This window comes from Alternaria conjuncta (genome assembly GCF_024043145.1).
Source record: "Alternaria conjuncta strain BMP 0040 chromosome Unknown scaffold_9, whole genome shotgun sequence".
NCBI lineage: Eukaryota > Fungi > Ascomycota > Dothideomycetes > Pleosporales > Pleosporaceae > Alternaria > Alternaria conjuncta.
This window is the reverse complement of record NW_026250098.1, coordinates 717413-736806: the sequence shown is the minus strand read 5'-3', so window position 1 is coordinate 736806 and position 19394 is coordinate 717413. Positions and strand designations below refer to the sequence as shown.

Here is a 19394-nt window from a genome sequence, read left to right as displayed (position 1 = left end):
ACTCTTTCTGTTTAACCTTCCCAGGTCTAGACATCATTGACCACACGGCCTTACCTCACAAACACTACGCGCACACCCGCACACCTTTACAACCGCATGTCCACCACGCACCGCATCACCGCCCTCACAAACCACCTCTCCCCACCCACAACCTCCACCGCAAAGATGTCGACCCCCGAAAAGAAACCCCCAATAACCTGCCACGTCCTCGACACAACCCTCGGGCGCCCCGGCCCCAACATCCCCGTAACCCTCACCCTGCACCCCACAACCACCACGAGCACCGCCTCAACCCCCAAATTCACCGGCCTCACAAACGGTGACGGCCGCGTAACCGCCTGGACACCCAGCACGCCCTTCTCCTCCGCGAGTCTGGAAGAAGTATTTGCGCAAGAGGGAGACCAAAAGTACAGTTTGACGTTTGATACTGAGCGCTACTTTGGGGAGAGGGGGGTTAAGACGTTTTTCCCGGAGGTGGAAGTCAAGTTTTTGGTGAGACAGGAGGCGAAGGGCGAGCATTATCATGTGCCGGTGTTGTTGGGGCCGTTTGGGTATACGACGTATCGGGGGAGTTGAGGAGGTCGTGGAGAGGTAGGATGGGTGGATGGATGGAGTGAGTGGAGTAGAAAGAATGAGTTGGAAGTCAAGGTACATATTTACATCTTGACTGTTTGTCAATCTCGAGTCCAGGACATCGGTGTCACGATTCTGTCTTCGAGGTACAGCGGGAACCTGCATTCAGTGTGCTTCCATCTCCCAATGGTAGGGCAGCACAAAGTGCGACAGTGTACATGAGAAGAGATTCGCGTAGAACACGCGCACCAATACTCTGGGTCGATTCGTCTCACAGTGCGGCTACGACACGGCTGCCTGTGCACTCGATACATGCCAGTGCTATATCTAGAACACGTTGAAACCCGCGAGGAGTCCGAGCTCCATCGCAACTATGCACACTCACTTCACTCAAGCACCACGTACAAGTTCAATGATGATGGTGATGTGGTATCAATTCTTCATTCGCACCTATCTCCCCTCCCCTCTTATCCCAGTCCATCCATATCACCCAGCTTCGGGCGCTCACTAGCTCGCTCGCTCAGCGCTCGAATACATACATACAGGAATATAAAAACCGTGCGGTGGTCATCGCACCACGTCCGTCAGAGCTAGACGTTAAGTTGAAAAGATCAGAATCAGATCATGACAGAATAAAAGATGCTTGGATATCAATGAACGAAAAAACACGGAAAGTGTGACTAATGCATCCGAGATGCCAGATCTCGGCCGTCGTAATGCCTAGATCCAGAGAAGAGAAGTGGAAAGGAAATGGTGTGAGTGCCGCAGTGGCTGGATATCTTCGCAGATTTAACATAGATGGTGCCCAGTTCGCTGAAGCTGGGTAAAGTAGACGCCGTTGAAATCAGCGATATAGAATTCATCATTTACAACCCGCTCTTGTGGTTGTCGGAGAACGGGCTCTGGTCCCTTCTGTTGGAGACGGTGCTGCCGCGTTTTGACGCCGATGACTCCTCTACAATAGGTGTCATCGGTGTGCGAAGGCCGAGCGAGGTGTCGTATGATGTGATGCGTGAAGACATGATGGGTCGCGGTGGTTCGAGCGACGAGCTGTCTGCGAAAGGACTTCGGTCCATGGTAGGCGTGCCGTCCCGGGAATCAGGGTATGGTGAGCCGCGGTCGCTGCCCGAGTTGCTACGAAGTAGTGTTTGTCGTGCGCGTACGTGGTCATCGTCGGATTCGTCCCCAGAGTCGGATGCTAAGCTTCCTCTTCGTGCACGCGAGTGGGCAGCACCGTCATCCGATGAGGCGGTAGAGTAGCCGGTGAGTGGGCGCGCAGAGGGTACGAGGACTTCGGGTGTGTTGACGAGTGTTCGGTCTGCGCTTGTCGTCGAGTTTGATGAGCTCTTGGGTGGTGTGATGTCGGAGCTCCTCTTCTTAGTGATGTTGAGGGCACGGACAGGGCCAAGTTGTGCGGTGCTTCGGACGGAGTTTGCGGGGCTGATGCCAGGCATGTGAATGCGGATGGGCTTCACGGTGTGCTTGGGGTCGATTGAAGGTACAGGTGGTGTCTCCATGCTGGGTGTCTCTGCCGGGCTGTTGGTCGCAGTCGACTTGACGCTGACGACAGCTGCCTTGCCGCGTACGATGGTCTGAGCTGGGAGAGGAGAGACGATGGCGTTTTGTCGGTACATGGTCGATGCAACGCTGCCTCGTTGGGCGAGACTGGGAGCGATGCTTGTGCGGCCGGCGGTGCTGGCAGACATCATGGAGTCGCGGAAGTCGGGAACGAAGAAGTGCTGGTCGGCGGTCGAGTACGGGGTGCTCATGCCAGACGAAGGCGACATGGCAGGAATCGGAGGCACGGGAGGGACAAGCAGGTCGGGCGATCCGGGGCCTGAGCGGTTCGTGACGCCGGGGATGTAGGCGATCTGGATGATGTTGGAGGCGCGGGTGAGGACGGACGAGGCCATCGAGGCAACGGTGTGTGTGGACGCGCGCGCGCTCCGCCGTGACTGGAAGTCGTTCTCGGCCTTCTCTTGCGCCGTCATGTCGACATCCTGCCATTCGCTGCGCTGGGACATGGGCCGCCTCTTTCCCTTTAGGCAGTACTTCCATACGATGAATGTGAGAATGGCGATGAAGGCGATCCCGCCGATGACTCCTCCGGCAATGGCACCGACGTTTGGCTTGCTGGCAGGAGCATCACCTGCCGTGGGGTCGGGCTGGCAGCCGACGGAGGCGCACTGGTCGCATGTTCGTGAGTTCTGGACGCAGACCTCGTTGGCTCTGCACTTGATGCCCTCGCAGGACAGTGCAGCCGTCTCACACGCGACGCATCGCTTTTCTACCCGGAAGACATTCTCAGCGTCTGGCATCGTGTTAGCGGGCTGTCATATGCAGTCACGTCGCTGCAGGGTCGCAGATCGTACCTCTGAGCGCACGGATGGACATGGCAACGGTGGATGGGGTGGTTAGGGGATCAGCAACCCCAGGTGAAGAAGCAACGAGGGCCAGCTGTCAGCTATGGGCGCACCCGGTGGTGTGCGACGCGGATCGTGAAGGAGTCGCACGGCGGAAATAGCACGGTGCGACGGTTTTGAGCGGTTCGAGTGCCTGGCGACGGGGACAAAGAAAGCAGGCGAGAATAGACGGCGCTACGGAGAATGGGAAGGTGCGAAGGGTGGCGGGCGAAGTCTTGTACGGCGGCGCGAAGGGTGGTAACGAGTGACTGGGGACAAAGGCGACGCAACAAAGAAGCAACAGCGGTGATGCGGCGCAAAGGTGGTGAGGAACCTGAGGACGAGGGCGCAGTAGCGTGGTCAGACGGGCGTGGCTCTTGGGTGTTGGGGCGCCGGCTGGGGTGGGCCGCGCGTGTTTCGTCCCTACGAGCTGGGGCCTGAGGGTGAGGTGTGCCGACGGGCGACAATGTCGATGAGCACGCGAAAATGTCCGAAACGCTCTTTCTTTTTGTCGCTGCCTCAGAGCTGCGATCGTCGTGCACTCGACCTGGCCGTTGCGGAGGGGGAGACTGTTACAGACACTGTTACTGCTCTCTTTGAAGCACCTGACTGGGGACCTAAGCCACGGCCGTTCTGGGCCAAGCGGCCCTCGTGTGCATAACCTTAATCTATTTATTGCAGCCTCAACCGGGCGACCGAACGCCTCCAGCTGCCTCACCACCAGCGCCCATATCACGGCCTCGCCCGGCCTCATCTATTCACATTCCGCGCATCGCTTTCTTTCATCTGCTCTCGCACGCCGCTGCACAGATTTGCACTCATCTGCTGCCGGCGCTGACCGGGACTTGCTGACCTCAGGTACGGGATCCAGCCGCTAGCAGAGCCTCCCGCACCGTCATTGGCCCTTCGCTCTTGGGTAAATAGTCAATTGCGCGTCTAGATTCATCTCTCCGCAGCGGCCAATATATCGAGCATCCACCTTATCTCCCACCACGTGCAGCCTCCTTCACCCATCCATACTACTGGATACTACTCCCAACGGCTTACCCATTCACGGCGACACCTCCAACTCCGCGCAAGCCACTTCAAGCCTCAGGCTACATGTATCCGTTTCCTCTCACAGAAACATGTCAGCCAAGCTCCACCCACCTGCAACACTTCTCTGGTCGAGCACCTGTCAGGTCCAACACCGCCGCAGGTATCGCACCAGCACGACTGCTGCCCGCCTGATGTGCCAGGCACACTGGCTGCCCTACTAACATGCTTGCGAAACACGACGAACCACGGCCGACCATATTTACCCTTTTCTGTGGGGTTAACCCGCATCCGCCCTTTCATTTCCCCAACCCAGCCACTCACAACAGGGCCTGTGAAACTTTTGTACCACCATCCGCTGTTATCGCGATGGGTGTATTATGGGGTCTCCCTTGCGCTACCCATCGCTGATTATCTCCCGCTGCTGATCCAAAAGTCGAGACCGTGGCTTGGTGACACTGCGCGCTCACTGGCAGGTTTGCCGTTGCTGACATCCGAGATTTGCCAGACTGTGATATAGGTGTCGAGTAATAACATTCGCAAGAAGCAATCACTACATCAATCTCTCAACCCCTAATCAGAGCTCGCGCCGTTTGACGTCGCTACTGACCATACATCCTCGGCCGTCTTCTCGTTGATAATCTCGCAGTATAGTGGAGGTCTTTTTGTCTTACTTCACCCTCCAACAACCGCATAACCTCGGCTCAATCTTCGCCGTCGGGTGACATCTTGCAGTGTAGCAGAAGTTACTTTTCGGACTATTCAATGCTTCACAGGGTCCTGAGCTCAACGGACTTCCGATCTGACCTACCCTTGATGACGGACGAGGCGGTCCGCCACCGGGTACACTTGAAACGGCTATCTACCCGTGGTCAAAGACTATCACGTCCACTCGCTGTCCGAGGGTTTGACCCCTCCGGCGGTCACTGTTGCCACTGTTCTTCTGTTGCCCTGTGAGCATCGGGTACGATGTCATCTCTGCCTATTGTCCAACGGCGTGATGTATCTTCACCATCTAGCAGCAAGCCTTGCGTTTCAGTGTCAATGATAGACCCCGTGGATGAACCGTCGTAGCCGGAAATAAGCTGCACGAATGGTTTGAAGTGTTGGCTGAGCACGCTGGTGTTGTTTGTACACGGCAAAGTACCTACGCTCTGCAAGAAACACATATACCCCGAAAGATGTTTTGCAGCGCGGACGGAGGTCATATAGTTCATGGTGTACTTTCCTCCATAGCTGCATCTCACACGCTCAACCCAACAAACGGATATGCAAGAGCGCCTAGACTCCACGACGAGTCTGCTGCTTTCGTCTTGTATTGACCAAGAGCATCAGATAAATGTCCTCGCCAATCGCTCCCAGCAAAGCTCTGCACCTGCAGCTCATTCATCCATACCCTGCGCCTGGAATCGGAGATCAAGCAGCCCAAGTGCAAATGATTCAAACGCGGCAGCACGTCCTCCTCTTTAGCAACGCGGCTCAAGATGTGCCACCACGTGTTGTAGGGATCTGAATTCATGATGTACCTCATACTCAACGATCTCAGCGTGTTCTCTGCCGGCTGCAGGAGCGTAAGGAGATCGTCGCCGTTCATGATCCGCATAACGGAAAGTTTACAATCCTCCAACTTTTCAAAGTGGCAATGCCGTGCCATTTCCCCAAACACATCCATTTCCAAGATGCTGTAACAGCTCAGTTCCAAGTTCCTTACATTCCGTGCTTTAGCCAGGAAGCGTACCACGAACGGCGCGCGTGTAGTGTCTATCTCGAAGCCTGAGACTGAAGAGCGTAGATCCCGGAGATGCAGTTGCAGTGTATCCAGCTTCTCGAACGCGTGATCGAAGTAGCGGAGCGAAGGACCCAGCGTTTCCAGCTTGCCGATACTGACTGCGCCGAAGGCTTTGTCGCTGTCTACCTGAATGCGTCGAACCAGCACTTTGGATTCCGCAATCGCAGCCATGGTGGAGACAAATGGCCGCGACATCTCTTGCTGGCTGCTCTTGCAATACCGAGTACAGAACTTTGCGTATTTCTCGTGCATGCCTTCGTACGCAAATGTGATGGAGTCCAGACGTTCCAGTCTTTCGAAAATAGTCACCAGGCTTTTGCGATCGAATCTTGTTTCGCTGAAGGACTTGGCTATTTCTTCTGACACCGTGTAATCGGCGATATATTGTGCTTCGAGATCGCGGGTAGCTGATGCGGTACCATATGGCGTAGCAATGCCCTGTGTTTCTGCGATACGTATTTGTGCTTGCCAAAGATGGATTGAGTGGCGAGGTGTGGCGTCGACAATGAGGTGTTGGATGGCGTTGCCGAAATGTTGGTGCGATGTTATTTCCAGTAATATGGAAAAGGCGGATTGGGTCCATTGGAGGGTGTGTTTGCGGAAGAAACGGTCTTTGAATACATGGGATGTTTGTTTGCTCAGAGATGGGCTGGTGAGGCGGAGTGAACGAGTGTTTGGGAGGTCCAGGTAGGTGGTTATGTGCTCGATTAGTTCCGTGGGTAGGCTGGATAATGCCATTGCTCTCAGTGCTATTTCCGACGATGATCTATGGAACGGATGTTGTTAAGATGGATGAGGCAATCACCAAACGTCTGTGGAGGCAAAGAGGCGGGGAACCTGCTGCATGTTGACGATGCACTAACGGTTTCGGGTATCGTACATGCATTATTCGGGAAGGCACGATGTACTGCGCATGCTTAATCTCATTTGTCTTGTATTTTGTTCTGCCGAATACCACTAGTGTCGACTTTCCACAAAAATGTTTCCGTGCGACCGTTTTAATATGTACAGTTGTGGCAGTAAAGGTGGCTTTTTCAGGCCTGCAGGTATCCACTGCAAAGACAAAAAGAAGAGGATTGGTAATGCCTTGCAAACTCCATCCATTGCTCCTATTTCCAACTCCTAATCACCATTCTAATCGCTATCGCTATCACTATCGCTGCCGCTGTCACTGTCGCTGTCGCTGCTTCCCGATTCGCTGCTAGAGCTGCTGGCGCTCTTGGCAGAAGTCGCGTTGTCTGATCCAGAATCCGAGTCGCTGCCGTCATCAGAGTCGGAGTCTGAACTGTCCGAGTCGCTGCTGTCCGAACTGCTCTCATCGCTCGACACTTCTGTCCTGCGCTTCCGCTTTCGTGCAACGGGCTTCGCTGGCTCCACATGCTCCATCAAAGGGTTGATGCTAGATCTTGGAGTCACTGCTGGCAGTACGGGCTCAGCACGACCTAAAGCATTCAGGAGCGCCTCAGCTCGTCGCCTTTGCAGACGTCGAATGAACCCGGCACTGTACTCGTGTTCTCCAAGGTCTGTGATGTCGCCTTCTGTCTTTCTCCTCTTCCGCTCCTTGAGGATGCGCTCCTGTTCTGCGTCCTCCCGCGCGACCTTCTTGGCTTCCGCGTCATTCATCTGGGCGTCTTGCTCGTCGATGTCTTTCACCGTTGCCCTGCAACGTTCGCGCAGACGTTCGATCACACCAGCTCCTTGAAGACCAGCGATGTATTCAACTAGGGCCTCAGAATGCTCGTTAGGGATGCGAAAGATGTTGAGGGCGTTATCAACAACGTCGTTTTGTTTCGCTTTGTTGAACTTCCAGTTGTCGCGATCGTAGTGGTACTGCCTGAGATAGGCAATGTAGACCGAAGGATCCTTCTTCTTTCCCTTTGGCGCAGCTGCAGATGCAGGTGTAGATTTAGCCTCGGCAGGCTTCGACGTAGGCTTCGGTGCTGCTTGTGGTGTCGGCTTCGGCTGCGGTTTCGACTTCTCTTCCGGTTCAGCGTCTGGGGCCTTCGAACTGGTGGCTTCCTTGGGTCCCGCTTCTGGCGCTGGTTTCTTGTCTAGTTGTCCGTTCCTCCTCGCCGCCTTCTGCTCCTCAGCAATGATTGAATGGAGTACAAAGTTGGAGACTTCTGGTGGCTGGGAGACGGGTCCAGTTCCCTTCTGTTCGGCAACCCAGGCTTTGAAATAATCCTGGCCCGTATTCCCGTCGGACCGTTTGGTATCGGGGGTGAATGCGACTGATTTTCTCACGTCTGTCAGTGGGGGTGAGTCAGAGGGCTCCTTGCGACTGGATTTCTTGGGGAGCTTTTGTGGTGTTGTGGCGGCGGCTGGGTTGGCGTGGTCCAACTCAGTGGAGGCAAGTAAAGTTGGACGCGCTGTCGCGTACGCTGGCTCGTGAGGGGGGTGAGTGGAGCTTGGCTTGGGACGCGTCTTAGGCTTAGAATCACCCTCTTTCTCTTCTCTCCGGCGTTTGGCTGGCTTCTCTTTCTTCTTTCGATAATTCGGATCTCCTCCTTTGAAAGGCTTGTTTGTTGCTGGAGTCTGTTCCGTGGGAGCCTCTGGCTCGACATCGAAAGTCACGACTGGAAATTCGTCACTAGTAGCCCCTTTGACGTCGCTTTCCGTGGCCTCAACCCGACTCTTCTTGGCATCCTGTTGATGATCCTCAGCTGCCTCATGTTGGTGTTTCCGTTTGCCAAGCTTTGAGTCTTTGCCATTTACGGCACGCTTCTGGGATGGCAAAGATTGCGCACGATAGTCTGTAGTTGTTTGGTGGTCGATCGATGGTGTTTTATGTTCAGGTACGGCGTCTCCGGACTCGGCCTCTTCTTCGTGCCTCAGTTTGAGCCCTAGCCGTCTCCAAGCCGGGATGTAGCCCGGTTCAAACACATTAGCCATGATCAGATGCGGAATATGGATATCTGTATCAAAGAGTTAAATCGCATCGCGCATGACCGAATCAGCTGGAGCAGAGCGTCCTGTCAGGAGGGAAAGGTCGAATGAGAGGTCGCAGGCAGAGAATTTCGGGGCTGATCTAGGAAGGCACAGACCATGTGACGGCGATCCCAGAGCTCCAGGCCACAAGCAACGCGTGTAGTGACAGCCAACGCCGACAACCTCGCCTTCAACCCCCAGACCGCGCCCACCGAGCTTACGCAAATCTCCGGAACCCGTTGCTGCAGCTGAAGCCGCCAATTACAAATACACAGATCCACCACCGCCCATCATGTCTGGTGCGTCGAAGCTATAACCTGGTGTTTGCCGCATACATGCTAACAGAGACCCTCGTCATACAGGAAGCGCAGGCTACGACAGACACATTACCATCTTCTCGGACCAAGGTCGTCTATACCAAGTCGGTACGCATCCCGAGCTATCTGCGCCGCCCGAGCAACGATAGACCCCGCGACTTGCTGGAGGAGCCACGACTAACACGACATGCAGAGTATGCATTCAAGGCGATTACGGCAGCAAACATCACATCATTGGGCGTGCGGGGCAAGGACTGCGCAGTAGTCATCTCGCAGAAGAAGGTGCCTGTACGTATGGCAAGCACGACGGGCCGCACGAGGTGCTGACGTATATGCACAGGACAAGCTCATCGACCCCTCCTCCGTATCCCACATCTTCCGCCTGTCGCCCTCGGTCGGCTGTGTCATGACCGGATCCATCGCCGATGCGAGAGCCTCCGTGAGCAGAGCGCGGGGTGAGGCTGCCGAGTTCCGCTACAAGTACGGCTACGAAATGCCCTGCGACGTACTGGCAAAGAGGATAGCCAACATCAGCCAGGTCTACACACAGCGCGTAAGTGGCGATGCCTGAAGAAGGTGCGACCGGATGCTAAGCAACGTGCAGGCTTATATGCGACCGCTCGGTGTGGCCACCACCCTCGTCTCCCTCGACTCTGAATTCGGCCCCCAACTCTACAAGTGCGATCCAGCTGGCTACTACGTAGGCTACAAGGCAACAGCCTCTGGGCCCAAGACGCAGGAGGCGCTCAACTTCCTCGAGAAGAAGCTGAAGAACAAGGAGCACGCTGAGGGCAACTGGGAAGAGGTTGTCGAGCTGGCCATCACCGCCTTGAGCACCGTCCTGTCGGTCGACTTCAAGAAGAACGAATTGGAGATTGGCATCGTAGGAGGCCCCAAGACCAACGGCCAGGAGGGCACAGACTCCGCCTTCAGGGCGCTCACCGAAGAGGAAATCGATGAACGACTACAGTCAATTGCAGACAAGGACTAAGGAAGGAGCACTGGCCGTGGAGCTGGAACGGCATGTGGGTCGCTGAGGTATGACTGAGACGAACCATGACGATAACAACAGATAGCATGATACGACCTCTCAGACGTCAAAAGTGCTCCAGCAGCACCATGAATGAAGACGTTAGACTGTACTCTCCTGCATAAGCGCAACTGTGACGAAGCGGCCGGTCCTGGGACAAGAAACATGTGGTGGGTTCAGCCATGACTCCACTTGGTCTCGCCCATGACACCAGATTCCCATACTGCCTCAGCTGCAACGGTCTGCAATAACTCGCGAACTGCTCCATCGACGTCATGCTACTGGCTCCTAGTCGTCGGAGTGCCCAGCACAGCCGTCGCGTGGCTGACCGTGGCTTACCGTGGCTTTCGCGAGCGTTGTTCGACTTTGCGCGCACGTCAACCCTACGCGGGCACGCACTTCCAGGTTCATACTCAGCGGACAACCACGCGAAGACCGCACCACTAATTATAAGCATCGTCCAATCAGAGCGGATGCTGCGGCTGAGATACACAGCTTGGCCTTGATGCCTTACCCGATGCAGCCTACCAGGGCTGGCTCGCTAAACTACTTCGCTCGATGTGGCGCTTTTAGGGCTGCTGAAAAGGTCCAGCACAACGCTGCTCATTCCAGCTGGAGAGCAAACGTAGCGGAGCATCGAAAAATAGGCATGGTTAGATGCAGACGCACGGTTCCTGCATGTTTGGCCATCCCGTTGTAGTGGAGACTGGTACTGACGGTGATGCTACTATGCCGATTCTCACACCTCCTCACAAGCCTCGAGCTGCCGAATGCAAGGTCCTGAGTGGTCTACCAGGCCAGGGCCCTAGTACAGCTGGGAGCTACTCACGTTCCCAAAGTGGGACGTCCTTATGGTAGCGGCGGGAGCAGCCCTGCAGGCATGGCTATTCCTACCTTACGCTATCGAGAGCCTTGCTCATGAACACTACCACCACCATCATCATCGTGAATACATGTCTCCTACATGCTATTTAATACTCGCCACGCCGCCTCAATTCACTGCCCATCCACACCAGCAAACCTAGTTCTCTTCTACTATCTACGACTTACTTCTTGTTAGCCACTTCATCAATCTGTCGCCAGTCGATCTTCATTTCAAAAAAACCGAAGCTACCATGTCTGACGGTCGTAAGGCTCTCCCTACTCCAGCAAAATAATTCCATCATTCCAACTTCCCCAATTCATTCTACTATTCAAAACACAAAGGCTGACTTACATATAGTCAACGATGCCCGCGCCATGCGCATTGCAGAGATAATGACCGACTTCCGCAACCTACAACACTACCTCGTCCAGTTACGCGCCACCCCCACAGCAGAAGAGTATTACCTTGAGGGTTACTCTCTGCTACGACAATGCACCAGCGAGGCACAGGCCATCCTACAGACACCCTTTTCTGGCAGTGCCAGCTCGGGTTCAGGGGATCCGGAGGCAGAGAAGCAGCAACTGAGAAAGTAGGTCACTTCCTCCTCCCTGTTCCCCTCATGAGGGACTGCACAAGCTGGCACGAAAGAGGAGTCTGACGAGTTCCAGCATCATCACAGACGCCGCTGTGCGGCGCTTCCAATGCCAACGCGCTTACCTACGAGCCCACGCTGGCCTGCGGTGGATGAACGCCCGCAACAGCGTCTTGCGTGGCCAGAGGCCCAACGCGAGTCATCTGGGTGCACTCCAGCAGGCTGATGCTACAATGAGAAATGTACGTTGAATGCGGCATTCCCCTATTCTACTGCGAGATTGGAGGAGAGGGATTCAGAAGCGACGAGAAGCACCAGACTGGGAAGATTGCATGCTAGCTCACTAAGTTCTAAACTGACTATTGAACTACAGGAACTCCTCGCAATCAGCGATGCCTATGTCGAAAACACGCTGCGCGCCGCAGACGCCTCGCAGGGCAAGTGGATGAATGAAGATCCTTCGCTGGCACAGATCCAACAGATACTTATGACTCGACGATGAGCAGTTACGATCCAACAACACTGCCCGGAGCTCTCCATCAGATTGAGAATACCACCATCCTACGAAAACGCCCACTCCCACATCATACTGCAGCAGATTCGGCCCTCCGCTCTTCACCGTCTCCCCGCACACGTCTCCTCCGGCGAGTCTCTATTGGCAAGACATGCCTACACATCGCGATTCAATGTTCAGGCTTTTCGAATACTACTCTTCTAGTGCTGGTCACACGGTTTGGGAAGCACATACACTTTGTTTCTTTGGGGTAGCCCTGGATGATAGCCTACTTTAGCGTTGGCGTTGGCGTCTTGAATCATTTTGGTGCATGGGACATATTCCGCTCTTTTGGAAGGCACAAGCGACCGGTCGGCAGATGTGCATGCGAAGTGATGGCAAAGCATGGCAAAAGCACAGGACAGTTCGGGTAAAGTTGACCCAGGAACAGTTGTTCGGGCGTTTCCTCTATTCTTCTTCTCGCTTTTTTTCGTCAATCGCGGCTTTTAGGCTGTATCCCCATGTCCTAGTTCCTTCTTGATTTGTTTCCTTTATTACGTCTTTTTTTCTTCTTTTCATGTCAATAATTCTAGTCACTATTGGTATTTCAAGCACGTCAACACCATCTCATGAACACGAAAACGCACACAAGCCTGTTACTAACCCCTCATCAAGAAAAGAATGTGGAACCTGGAGCGATATGGGTATCTCGAACTAACTGCCTTTAGCGTTGTGCACTAGCTTTCAGCTTGACAGGCACATGGCCAGATCGGACTCGCACCGTCGAATCCCACACTGCGGAGCCGACCGATTATGCACGTGGATGCAATGCAGCAGGGCTTTTACCAAACGGTTGTTCGTAAGGCAGATACCCTAGCGTGGCATCAATGCTATGGACGTCATACACTAGACAGGGCTGAGTGAGGAGTAATGGAGGCTCTAGCAGTAGCACGGACATGTGCCAATGTGCTTCCTCACGAATCACAACGCAACACAGCCTCTCCAAGACACAACCCCATGGCGCAAAATTAGCAACTGGAAACTTTCCATCGATCGCACAACGCGGCCATCATCACACATTATCACACAATATCACGCGCAACCATGCATCGCCCAGCATCAAATCCCACATTCCCCGTTCCATGCATTCGGCATCGCCTTAACAGACCAGGTTCACATCCCAGGGCAGCTCGCTTAAGCCATCTTCCCGCGCACTTGGCCTGCTTGCGGTCTAGGGGATCGTCGGAGTTCCCGAAGTTGGCGGGCTTAGCGTGCGAAGCCACACGAATATCATGCGCGACGAGGGTCGTGGGATCGATGTACGATGGCTAGTTGCAGATGGCTACAGGGCGGGGTGCAGTGCAGAAGGTGTTGACGGGAGGTAGGGCGAGGTTCTGGCGCGGTCGCAGAAGGTGGCGTGGAATGCTGAGTGCGATGGGTCGCGATTGGGTAGGCTTGGGGGTTTGCATTTGATGATGACGCGTCATTTTTTATCTTACTGCTTCGTCGTATGAGATGCTCTCCGCAGCTGAATCAATCGTTGTGGGCTTCTGCCTGTATTTTCATGACTTGCGTAGGCGACAAACGTATAGCTTGAGGCATACAAGAAGAAGAGAATGCGTCGTCGATTTAGGATAGGGCCCTTGTCTTGACACAGGCTGATTCTCGAAGACGTGCTTTGTTAAGTAGAATAATCGCGACAGCTTCGAGGTAGCCCATGGTCAGCACGAAAATCCGAGACAAATACAGCATAGCCAAAAAAAAGGTGTAGACGCTGCTATGGCATTGCGTAGTGCGCCTCGGTTTAAGGTTTCCGTTGTCTTACCCGCAGATGTACCGAGAGCGTCGCTTGATTAAGGCCAATGATATGTAATATACTCGCTTCCTCTTGCTAAGACTGTTAATGCTCTTAGACAGCATGCTAGTTCTATCTACCTTCTTACTTTGTCTTCATAAACGCCCAATCTTCGTTCTAATTAATATGTTAGCTTCTCAAGAGTGTTTTATATGCAAGCGCTATTCTGCATTCTTTACTGTGTTATTTAAATCACAGTGACAACTGTAATACAACCTGGCAATAGAAAACAACTACGCAAAATAAGCAACTACGCTTATTAACTGTGCGCTCTGTCTTCTACACCTACTTCTAAATCACTATGCCGCTCTGCTCTCGTTCAGCAACTCTCTTAGCAAAATGCTAGAGATCGCTACAACTACCCTCAATTAGCTCTAGTAAATAGCCGGGCCTAGCTCGACACTTAATGAAACACCAAGGCGTCCCACAAACGCGATATCCTCTCTTCCTCCGCAGCTATCTAAGAAAACACCTAAAACTATTAAGCAGGATAACTCGAACCCGACATTTAATCCTGAGTTGTTAGACTTTTAAGAGAGACGTACTCTAACTCAAGAAGAAGAACCAGAAGTTGCGCGCAAACATCGAGACGCACAAGGACAACATCAAGGTTATTAAAGACGGCATGCCTAACGAGAAGACCTCTAACAAGATGCTTCAAAAGGTGAAGAAACTCGCCAACTGCGTTGAGCGCTAGAATGCTCGCAAGGTAGACACACATCAGAAGTTGATTACAACCAGTCTCGCTAACGATTGGCAGTTAACCTCGCAAGCGATGCTCAAGGTCCTAGAGAACGACGTCGAAGCCTGCGATGTTGACTTCCAAGCCACTGCTGGTCCCCTGTGGACCGAGCTTGGAGAGCTGTGCAAGGCCGCGGAGAAGAACGACAAGGCTGCGACCGAGATCGGTTTCAGACAGCTCTTCCCGAGATTCCCGAGCTGGCAGTTAACCTACCGACTACGTCGACAACTGCCCCAACCTTTGGCGCATCAAGTCAAGCGCATCCGTATCGACTACAGGGAATTATGGGCAGCATTTATTCAGCACTCTTACTAATTCTGGGCGTATTCGTGCATCTGTTAACCCTTTGAGGTTACCCAGCTTGATCGCCGAGAGCAGTCAATCCAAGCTTCCACAACCGCCCTCGATATCATAAACAACCCTGAAGGATACATAGAGCCTAGCCAAGGTCACAAGCAGTCATCGTCAAAGACTGGAGAAGATACAGGTTGAGATCGCATGTGGGTGTTGCCACATAAATCTACCCAGGGAGTATTCAGTGTTGGTTAACCCATCACCATGCTTCCGCCAGACTTTAAGCGGAGGAACCCGCTCAGAGTGCGACCTTTCCAAGACTTCGATGACGCTGCCCCACCGCCATCCAATACCCGAAACAGGCTCTTGAACATGGTCCATGAGACTGGAGGGTTGAACCCAACGTGGAGGAGAAAGAACATTGAGGCATATATCGCCCCCAAAGAAGATGACGAACAGAAGCCTTCGAAGAGGAAGCGCAAGAACAAGAACAAGAAGACGAAAGAGGCAAAGGACGTGAGTCCCGCACTTCTGAAAAGTCAGTATGACTTGCTGTGGAGTCTGATACAGGAAGGGCTTCGGGTTGGATCAGATGATCACACAACGGAGTCGGGGATGGGTTTTGCAACACCATCGGAGCTTACCAATGCGAAAGAGCCCATCGTTCTCGACCCACATCAACGCCATGCTATCCATAGGGCCCTCCAGAGATTGCAGGCATGCCATCATGGAACCATTGTGGCATACGGCATGGGTATTGGCAAGACGCTGGTAGCCGTAGGATTGTACGCCGTCTTGAAGCAAGACTTTGCCATGCATGGGCGTGATTGGTCCTTGATTGACAAGACAACTTTGGACGAAGGGCATGATTCGCATGAGTTTGACCGCAAAGTGAGCATACAAGGAGGGTTTCTGATCGTTGTCCAAGTCGATCTCATTCCCTTATGGGAGAAGGAGCTCCAGGTGCACTTGGAAAACCCTCCAAGTGTCATTGTATACCATGGACACCAGTCGTGGTACCACTCCACAGCGCATACTGCAGACGAGCTTGCCGCAGTTGATGTGGTAATAACATCCTATGAGACGTTACGGTCAGATTACGAAGATGCCATGGCCGCTGCAGCGTCGCACGAAGACTTCTTCAAGACACCGGTTCTCGCACGTTCCCCCACCATGGTCATATACTGGAGGGGCCAAATCTTGGACGAGGCACATAAGATCGCAAACGACAAGACTGGTGTCAACAAGGCTGTAAATCGCGTTCGACCGTTGATGCGTCTGCCACTTACGGGTACGCCATTCCTCAACGATTACACAGATATCCAGTCCCAGCTGTCGCTGATCAAGCTCGCGCCCTGCGACGATCCGAACTTTTTCGCTTCTCTTTTCCTGTTACATTCTGCGGCCAACCCATTCGTATACCGCACGTTGTCGGGCAAACTCAACAGCGTGCTCTCTCTGGTACTCAAGTTATACTCTCTCCAGCTAGATCACGGAAACATTTTTGATGGCGAGACGGTTGCTTCCGAGATCGATGCGGAATATGTTCGACATGACCACGAATTGGAAAGCTGGGAGAGAGACGCGCAAGAGAACGTTAAACAACCGTGGCTTCCAAGGTTGGGACCTGGGAGCCGGGCGAGGGTGAGCGGCAATAGCGGCGAAGATATTCTCAAGTTCATCATCTTCGCCAGAGTAGCGGCTGTGCACCCCGAATATGCTGACACGGGTCACGGAGAGAACGGAATTGTCAAGGTCGATTATCAGGAACTCGACGATGGTGCAGTAGAAGGCCTCCCCCTGGGCGAGATTTCGAAGTTGCAGGTGCTCAAGCGTGGCGTGGGTCAATGCGGCAATGACGTCATGGCTAGCGGACCTTGCGACGCGTTCGTTTTGATCACGCACTCTCTCCAACTCTACCTAAGTATCTTACAGTCCAGGTTTCGTTCAAACTAGCCGTTTTTAAACATCCTCAATTAAACCCCCATGCTCTATTGACATGTGTAGTTGATCGCTGTGCTCAGCTTGACTTGCCAACAGCTCTTATCCTACCGCCCCAAAACCACAGCACAGCACTTGCTGGTAATCCCAAACCAATCGAGGCGAAACCCAATGCGCTGTTACCCCAACCATATCCCAGACTGTTGTACATGTCGGGCGCAAAAACCGGAAAGACAAATGCGAGGCCATACGAAACAGAACGAATTGCTGCACCAGAGGAAGCTGCGAACTGGCCAAACTCCTCAATCTGGTATGCGATGCTTGCTTGGTTCACGATGAAGCTACCCAGCGTGAAGATAACAACACCGAAATCGACCATCACCCAGTGGAGTGTGCGCTCGGCCGACCACCCATACCAGAAGAGACCGGCTGGCATGATGATCATTCCTGGAACCATGTAGGGGATGCGGAACTCAGGCACGCCTTTTCCATCAGTCCGTTTAGCTTGTCTTCGATACGACCAGTCCATGATGCGGCCGCCCAGTTGACCACATAGGGTCGAGCCTATTGCAACCGAGAGATAATGTAAGCTGCCGACAAGCTCAGATTGACCGTATTTGTCGATCCACAGCGACGCGTAAGTAGCGAGCATGAGTGTATAGACGGCAAAAGACAACGTCGCGGTCAGTGAGATAAGCCAGGTGATAGGCCTTGTCATAAAGATGCGGATTGGACGCAGGAGGTTCTGCGCAATGCGAGCACGCTCAGCTTTGGTGGTTGGGACGTTACCACCCTCGGCTAAGGCTTTGCGACGGAGCAAGACTGGTGTGTATGATTCGCGAATCAAGAAGAATCCAACGATTAGGACTACTGCGTTGAAAGCACTCATGATCCAAAAGACCCACGACCAATGGAGGGAATGGGTAACAAGACCACCGATGATTGGTCCGAGAGCAGGACCAAGGAAGGGCAGTAGCGTCACCATGGCCAGGGATTTGCCGCGTTCGTTCTCGCCATACATATCTGCCATGACTGGTCCATTGAGCTGCGGATAATTAGTCATTGTCATGTCGGCGTTAATAAGTCTTATCACTTACCGTTACGCCCACACTCGCACCAGCTCCGGTCATAAACCTCCCAACGATCATCAAGCCAGTGTTCCTTCCCACAGGACAAAGTGTGTTCCAGGCCACGTACCAAGCGTTACATATCAGCCAGATTGGCTTCCTTCCCCATATCTCACTGGCGCTTGCGATTAAGAACGGCGCGATGCCCATGCCAAGGAAGTATACCGACATGGTTATCTGTGCAGTAGAAGCGCTGATGGTGAGATCGGAAGCGATGGCAGGAAGCGACGGTGCAATCATGCTTGCAGACATTATGGGTATCAGCTGGCCGAAAGAGAATATAATTCCCATGGTGATCTTGCGTGAAGCTTGCCAGTTGTAAGGATCGGAGGTGTCCGTGGGTGACGCCCATGTTGACTAATTTGTTAGCAAGAATTGATCAAAGTAAGACATTAACATACTCCGTATTCATTCTTCAACCGCACCAGGCGGTCGTTAATATCGTCAGTGGTCCAAGACGTTATCTCCGGGTCTTCCCCGTCACGGGCTCGATGCTCAGTTTTGAGTATGCCCGGTGCCGGACCACCAACAATCCCATCGACAGCTTTCTCAGGGTCTTTGGAATGACACATATGTATGAATATCGTCAGCGAGAATTGCATATATCCAATAAACCGTGACGCGCTTTGCGTACAGTATATACGATGTTCGCTCGGAGTTCGGATCTGGGCTCTTATCAGATCGGAATGAGCCCAGGCCCCCCATCCCGATTGTTGCCTAGCAGGATCTGATAAAGTGTCAGTCCTCCATGCCGCCGCTGATGCTCTGACCTTCCTATTCCAGTTAGAACGAGGCTGGCAGTGATATGTGTTTACTAGTGGCCCTTGTATTAGCCACTTAGGTGGTTGATAGACTCAGATTCGGATACATCTATGGACGATGTCTCCGGCCTCTACCTTGTCCATCCCTCAAGAACGAATCATCCCTCAAGAAATTGGCCGCGTTCTACATATCCTTCAGGGTCGATTATGATGCCGAATGTGGACATGGGAGGCTTTAATTGTCTGCTTTCGGCTTACTAGGTTGTGATACGGTGGTCTGCTGGGCAGTATTCTATACAAAAGAGAAAGAAATAGTTGGGAGCGTCTGAACGACTTCGTTCACTCTGGAGCCTACATTGTTGTTAAAAGAGACAAATGGAAAGTTTAGTAGCAATGTAGACTCCTAGGTCAATTCGAGGCCTGCTTACAGCCGAATGTGCTTTCTACATCCTCACAAAGCAGATGTGTGTTGAAAACTCCCACGAGATGAAGTGACGGCAGCTTTACAGGGCAATCGCGGCGAGCAGCCAAACTGTGAGCTACGGCATGAGGCTACGAGATCATTTGGGATACGAGAATCTCCAAAGTTCAGTTACAGAAGGCGCAGTACAGTTGCTAGTGTTGTGACAACGGTAAGAGTTCTATCGCAG

General features: G+C 53.2%; 8 protein-coding genes across 8 annotated transcripts; 4 read left to right on the top strand and 4 right to left on the bottom strand.

Annotated features, from left to right (window-relative positions):
- Nucleotides 1-165: 165 nt before the first annotated feature.
- J4E85_006709 (uncharacterized protein) lies at nt 166-425 on the top strand (the record flags this gene model as incomplete). Its single annotated transcript, XM_051470945.1, has 2 exons — nt 166-381; nt 414-425. The coding sequence occupies 2 exons, from the start codon at nt 166-168 to the stop codon at nt 423-425; spliced, it is 228 nt and encodes a 75-aa protein (XP_051325155.1).
- A 1014-nt stretch (nt 426-1439) lies between these two features.
- Nucleotides 1440-2967, bottom strand: J4E85_006708 (uncharacterized protein; the record flags this gene model as incomplete). Its single annotated transcript, XM_051470944.1, has 2 exons — nt 1440-2884; nt 2946-2967. The coding sequence occupies 2 exons, from the start codon at nt 2965-2967 to the stop codon at nt 1440-1442; spliced, it is 1467 nt and encodes a 488-aa protein (XP_051325154.1).
- Nucleotides 2968-5253: 2286 nt separating this feature from the next.
- J4E85_006707 (uncharacterized protein) lies at nt 5254-6537 on the bottom strand (the record flags this gene model as incomplete). Its single annotated transcript, XM_051470943.1, has 1 exon — nt 5254-6537. The coding sequence occupies one exon, from the start codon at nt 6535-6537 to the stop codon at nt 5254-5256; it is 1284 nt and encodes a 427-aa protein (XP_051325153.1).
- Nucleotides 6538-6933: 396 nt separating this feature from the next.
- Nucleotides 6934-8691, bottom strand: J4E85_006706 (uncharacterized protein; the record flags this gene model as incomplete). The annotated part of the gene is made up of 1 exon (XM_051470942.1): nt 6934-8691. The coding sequence occupies one exon, from the start codon at nt 8689-8691 to the stop codon at nt 6934-6936; it is 1758 nt and encodes a 585-aa protein (XP_051325152.1).
- Nucleotides 8692-9019: 328 nt separating this feature from the next.
- J4E85_006705 (uncharacterized protein) lies at nt 9020-10035 on the top strand (the record flags this gene model as incomplete). The annotated part of the gene is made up of 5 exons (XM_051470941.1): nt 9020-9026; nt 9090-9152; nt 9238-9332; nt 9385-9597; nt 9649-10035. 5 exons carry the CDS (start codon nt 9020-9022, stop codon nt 10033-10035), a joined length of 765 nt encoding a protein of 254 aa, XP_051325151.1.
- Nucleotides 10036-11189: 1154 nt separating this feature from the next.
- J4E85_006704 (uncharacterized protein) lies at nt 11190-12033 on the top strand (the record flags this gene model as incomplete). The annotated part of the gene is made up of 4 exons (XM_051470940.1): nt 11190-11202; nt 11297-11528; nt 11608-11773; nt 11905-12033. The coding sequence occupies 4 exons, from the start codon at nt 11190-11192 to the stop codon at nt 12031-12033; spliced, it is 540 nt and encodes a 179-aa protein (XP_051325150.1).
- A 2621-nt stretch (nt 12034-14654) lies between these two features.
- Nucleotides 14655-16871, top strand: J4E85_006703 (uncharacterized protein; the record flags this gene model as incomplete). The annotated part of the gene is made up of 3 exons (XM_051470939.1): nt 14655-14873; nt 15058-15121; nt 15193-16871. 3 exons carry the CDS (start codon nt 14655-14657, stop codon nt 16869-16871), a joined length of 1962 nt encoding a protein of 653 aa, XP_051325149.1.
- A 64-nt stretch (nt 16872-16935) lies between these two features.
- Nucleotides 16936-18235, bottom strand: J4E85_006702 (uncharacterized protein; the record flags this gene model as incomplete). The annotated part of the gene is made up of 2 exons (XM_051470938.1): nt 16936-17901; nt 17954-18235. The coding sequence occupies 2 exons, from the start codon at nt 18233-18235 to the stop codon at nt 16936-16938; spliced, it is 1248 nt and encodes a 415-aa protein (XP_051325148.1).
- Between the last annotated feature and the right edge of the window lie 1159 nt (nt 18236-19394).